General features: G+C 36.1%; 1 protein-coding gene across 1 annotated transcript; it reads right to left on the minus strand.

The window, feature by feature from the left end:
• Positions 1-2,988: 2,988 nt before the first annotated feature.
• LOC108770862 (coiled-coil domain-containing protein 34) lies at positions 2,989-5,185 on the minus strand (the record flags this gene model as incomplete). The annotated part of the gene is made up of 4 exons (XM_018522596.1): positions 4,787-5,185; positions 3,935-4,244; positions 3,448-3,866; positions 2,989-3,129 (listed from the first exon to the last, which is right to left on the minus strand). Coding segments are annotated over exons 1-4 (1,123 nt in total), but the record flags the coding sequence as incomplete, so codon positions are not given.
• Between the last annotated feature and the right edge of the window lie 584 nt (positions 5,186-5,769).

The raw sequence follows: 5,769 nt of genomic DNA on the forward strand, positions 1-5,769 counted from the left end.
CTCGAAGGGAACAGAGAACTACCACGTCCACGTCGTTGTTCCTGGGTAGCGCTAAGAGTAGTTCATCAATGACTTTGATGGTCCATAACTCGGACCCCAGTGGGCGGATTGTGGACCACAACCAGTGTTTCGTAAAGGGCTTGAAACCAGCTTTCTCATCCCATGGTGAAAAACTAGGGGTTCCATTTAAAAAAACCATCGTGACCCCTGAATGACCTTCAAAATGACCTTCCAAGGATTTTTCAAGGTCAGTACCATACTTCCCCCGTGTAACCCTAAACTTTTCATACGAAACATTTTTCTCTATCCCTACTAGTTTTCGAGATATTTGACTGGATCACTTCAGATGGTCCACCCTGTATATTTTAGGTTAATATTCTTATAGTTTCCACGGGTGCTTTCTATATAAAGATTATGCGTTTGGCGGGTTTTCTCCGTGTCTAGATCTATTCTTGAAATTTCAACGTTTCGTACTAAATTTCCTATGTCATCCTATATATACATGCTGCGTAAATCCTATAAGTATCTACTGCAAGAAATTTAGAGGAAATGGGCACACAGAGAAACTATTAGCGTCAGGGCTGTGTGGCTCAGTGGCAGAACGGAAGTCTACCAATTCGGAGGAAAGACCAGGCCTGAGTTCGAGACGAGGAACGCCCTGATATTTTTCTGTTGTCATCAATTGTTTACACTGTACAAGCTCCTACAGAGGCTGTGTTCCAAAATTTACTGTCGGCACTGAAAATCTATAGTGCACATAACGTAAACTATAGATTTTCAGTATTGGCAGCAAATTTTGGAACAGAGTTAGAATCTTATAGTCCTCTATAGGAACCCATGAAAAAACCCATGGGAATTTACAGCAAGATAGGAGCCTTCTCCCATGGGGACATGTCCAATTTACCACGGGTACTATGGTTAGGCAAACCCACAGGAAAATTCCTCATAGAAATTTGCAGCAGGGAAGTACAGATGAATGTTTAAGCGAAACACAACGATATACAGGGTGTCTCATAACTGTTCTGACGGAGTTCGTGAACATGTAGACCAGATTAAATTGAGACTGAAAGTCCTGTAGCATTTTGCAATTTTCGCAATGGTTAACAAGATATTAATTGCTAAAAATTGCCGAAAATTGGTCTTCAATAATTTTTTATTCAAATACTATCGACTTTACAGAAAAACTGCAAGAGACAAAAATTGTTTATTTTTTTCTCATAGAGTTCCAAGAATTTTTTTAGAATTTTTTAAAGAATTTTTTAATACCGTATTTTCTCATGTTGATAAAAATGAGAAAATACAGTACTAAAAAGTTGATAGAAAATTCTGAAAAAAATTCGTAGAGTTCTATGAAAAGAAAATAAACAATTTTCATTTCTTGCAGTTTTTCTGTAAAGTTGATAGGATTTGAGTAAAAAATTGTTGAAGGCCAATTTTTGGCAATTTTTAGCAATTAACATCTTGTTAACTATTGCGAAAATTGCAAAATGGTACAGCACTTACCGTCTCAGTTTAGTCCGCTCTACATATCCACGAATTCTGTCAGAACAATCATCAGACACCATGTATAATAAGTATAAGAAATGAATGAGATGTCACTATTATCGAAATTGGAATTAAAAAAGTTCTATACTATCGATCTCGATCAAGTTCGGTCATCGATTCAGCATCCCCTTACCCCGGATCTACAATAGATTTTTAAGCCTTAAACCATAAGGAATGGACGAATCACAATTAATTATTCTCCTCGCATTTGACTGTAGTTGGTCAATTTCTTAAGATTTAAGGCTTAAAACACCTATTATAGATCTGGACTTAAGGGGATCCTAAAGCCGTCTGTATTATCGACTAAATCATATAATTTTTGTATAACAAATACTTTTTTCTTTTTCACAGATTCGAAAATCCTTTTCCAGGATTAAAATATTACGCATTAATACGTCTTTATGAGATGGAGTCTACGCTTAGAATGATCAAAAATTTCGAAATCGATATATTTTTTACCATTCCTTAGTGTAACATGGCGTCTCAGCTGTCAAGTCGTGACAACATTTGCTTGATATGAAAGCTTTGCAACCCGAACGTACGAAATAATAGTTCCCAAACACGTAAATTTGCACGAACATACAACGTCGAGTTCTTAGAATTAGATTTAGACGCTTTATCGCGACGAATTCGTTGTACGAAAATTTACACGTATGTGTGACTGCGTGTATCATAAGCTGCGTGAGATATTGCTGTGGTAATAAGACATAGTATAAAAAGACATGTCGATGTGCGGCGCGCGGCGCGACATCTAGTGATTTCGTCGGAGTTCGAGCTTTGCTTTAGGATCCCCTTAATGATATCAAATTTCAACCGGATATATTCCCGGGTACTAATGATATCCGGCTATCCGATCGGATAGTAAAAAAGTACCGGATAATATCGTATACCGGATACTTTCTGGATATCTGGTGCATCCCTAATTTTATTCTATTCCAAAATAAAAGGAGAGTTTTCGATATATTTCATAAATATTTTTTATCAGATGTAAATATTGTTTTATTGAAAAATATTTTAATAATATATTTTGCATAAATCTTCGTTTTGTATTTTCTCGTTGTTGACTTTCTTTCATCAATCTGAAGATCTGTGATAAGTATTCAATAGCATTAAAAAAAAATCAAGATTACATTTCGAAAAGGGTAATCTTGACAAGTTGGAAAATGACAAAAATGAAATTTAATTATGTTAAGAATATATTCTTTTTGCAGATGTTATTTGATTAGTTAATAATTTTCTGTTAAGTCAAAAAATAGTTTTTTCTTGTTCTGAAAAACTTTTTTTTTTTAATTTTGTCATTTTTAAAGTAAGGAAGCGATATGTCAGTATACATATAATTGAAGATATAATAAAAAAGAATTATCTTACTCATCTTTGAGCTTGCATTTGCATCGATTGCTTTGTTATTGACTATTATATGTTACTATATTGTATGTTACATACGAAGTAATCCTTGGGTGGCAGGCTTAGGTTTATTCTTAGAGTTTTCTCGCCACTTTTTGTATGCTCTTGTGCTTTGCTCCAATCTTCTCTCGCGCTCCTCATCCATCTTCTTCTGTCTCGTCTCCTGCTGTTTACACTGGGCTGCAAAACAGGATATGTCAATTTTTATCATCTTAGCATCTTGCCGAACGCCTATGTTTAGTTTAAATACATCATGCACTTGATACGAATACTAACTAGTAACTTTCTATTAAACTATATTAATTTTTGGTGATATGTATTAACATGTACATGTGTATTTAATTAATCATTTTGATGCATATTGTACCAATTTAGTGGATCATTCTTTGAATTACATTGCTAAAATTAAAATAATTTTATAGAAAGTTACTAGTTAATATGTATATCAAGTGCACGAAGTAAATTAAGCATAGCACCGAAGCAAGCAACGTGTCGCACCTTTCTGTTCCTCCTTCTTTTTATGAAACCACCGACGAAGATACGTGGTCTTTACCCTGGCAAGATTATCCTCAATCTCCTTCAAACGCCTCTGCAATTCCAACTCATTCTCGAGCATCGCTCTTCTGTCCAGTTCCTGTAGCCTTTTTCTCTCAATCCACTTAAGAAAGTTCTCCCTTTCCAGACGTGCCCTCTCTTCCTTTTTTTGTGCCTCCTTCTCTTCTTCTTGCTGTCGCTTCTTTGAGACGAATTCCTCTTTCTCTCTCGTCCGCTGTGCGGCCTCATGTTTCTTGCGCATCCATTCTAAATGGGCGATCTTTCTATCAAGGTCTGACATCTGATGATTGCTGACACTTGATTCAACCGAGAGCGACGTCGTGGAAATTCGCACGATCTGGCGACCATCTAGGACATCATACCTGCGACATCGTACTCTCACATATATACTTCGACAATTAAATAAAATTGTATTGTGAAACAAACGTACTTGTCATGTTTTGTCGTCTCATTCTGATCAATGTTCGCTTTATTTTTATCAACGGAGATGCTATCAATCTTGCATCGCCGCTCCATTCGTGTATTGCTTTCAGACGAGATTGTGGATTGAGTAGTGGATAATTCAAGAGGCAACATAGCATCTGGAAAGGATGTTGAGTAACGCCTATAGGTGCTCTGTCCCAGGTGTTCATTTATGTGATCAGTGCTCGTTGTATCCTTTGCGACGACAGATAATAGGTCGATTGTCGAAGCATTAAAATTGCAACGATTTGTGTCAATCGAGTCTCTGTTACAATATCCTATAAAGAAATGAACTCGCAAAGTATTGCTACAGGAATTCAATTGCAAAGAAATATGAATCCTCAAAAGAAGGGGAATATTCCTATTAAAATGTTTACTGATTATAATAAAGCTGTTCTATATTGATTCTGGTTTTGCAATTGTCATTCCAAATAGAATAACTAGTCATGATAATGTCAAAATGCATTATTATTAATTAAAAAATGATTTTTATTAATTTTTTAGTTATTTTGACTTTCTGCTAAAGATTCTTTTTTCCCTTTAACTACTACTTTTACTACTCTTTTACTTACTATTTATCTGGCTCGATTAGAAATTATTTTAATTTTTAAAATATTATTCAAAAAGTATCTAAAAGGTTGAGTTATCCCAAGCAGAACAACAAGTCATTATGATATCAAAATTATGTCAAAATGACTCCAAAATGATCATTAAAAGTCATTTTTCAATCATTTCCGATTCATTTTAATGTAATTTTGATATTATTGTGACTTGTGTTCAACTTGGTTCCTCGATCTTCTAATTTAGATTTGATAGCAACCTTCCTGTTCACGATCGCTCTCAGACTCTTCTTCGTTGATGGATTCTGTGTAAATGGCAGGGTTGATGTAACGGATCTCGGAACCGGAACTCGAGTTTTTCACTTGCGTTAAAGCATTCACATCTTCGCCGGAATCGACATGATCGACGAGACTAAACCTCTTTCGAACAAATTCATTAGAATCGAATCCCGTTTTCCAGTTGTCAATGTCGTTATCATTGATCATCATTGCACGCCTTTGACGATAACTCATTTATTATTGCGTCGTTCGATGAAACACAATCATCGTTATAACGCTTCGTTACGATTCAACTGCGTGTAAAATGTTATTACAAAAATGTTGTTACTCGTTTGAGAAGCCGATGCTGCATTTTTTAGAGAACAATGACGAATCCATGGTGGAAGAAGACGGTCTTAAAGCGGGGAGCACAAACTCTTACATAATGCATAACACGTAACGCATAATACATAGTGCATAAGCGAATCAACTAATCAGAAACTTTCCTTTCCTCTCATTCCATGGAAAAGAAGAATTTCGATTGGTTGATCCCATTATGCACTATGTATTATGCGTTATGCAAAAGCTTGTGTCTGGGCCCTAATGCTTCTAAGGGCCATTCCACACAAACTTGCAGAGCCGCATAAACATATGCATAAAGAAAATCATCCAATCGTAGTTTACGCTTGGCTTTATGACAGAAATGTGATTTGATAATTTTCTTTATGCATATGGTTATGTGGCTCTGCAAGTTTGTGTGGAATGGCCCTAACTCCCCCTTAGAACATATATAAATGGAACGGGCATTGCCCCTACTTCCCATGGCTCGCGCTGATGCAAACGTCTGTGCGAGAGAGAAAGATAGTAAGGGATAAATGTTCCCAATACGCATGCGCAGCATCACGTTTTACACATTAGTGTAATGTACGAATGTGTAAAAACACTAAACCAACTGCACAATTCACACAGATGACGGTGCTGCGCA

Source organism: Trachymyrmex cornetzi, unplaced genomic scaffold, assembly GCF_001594075.2.
Source record: "Trachymyrmex cornetzi isolate Tcor2-1 unplaced genomic scaffold, Tcor1.1 scaffold1373, whole genome shotgun sequence".
NCBI classification, from domain to species: Eukaryota; Metazoa; Arthropoda; class Insecta; order Hymenoptera; family Formicidae; genus Trachymyrmex; species Trachymyrmex cornetzi.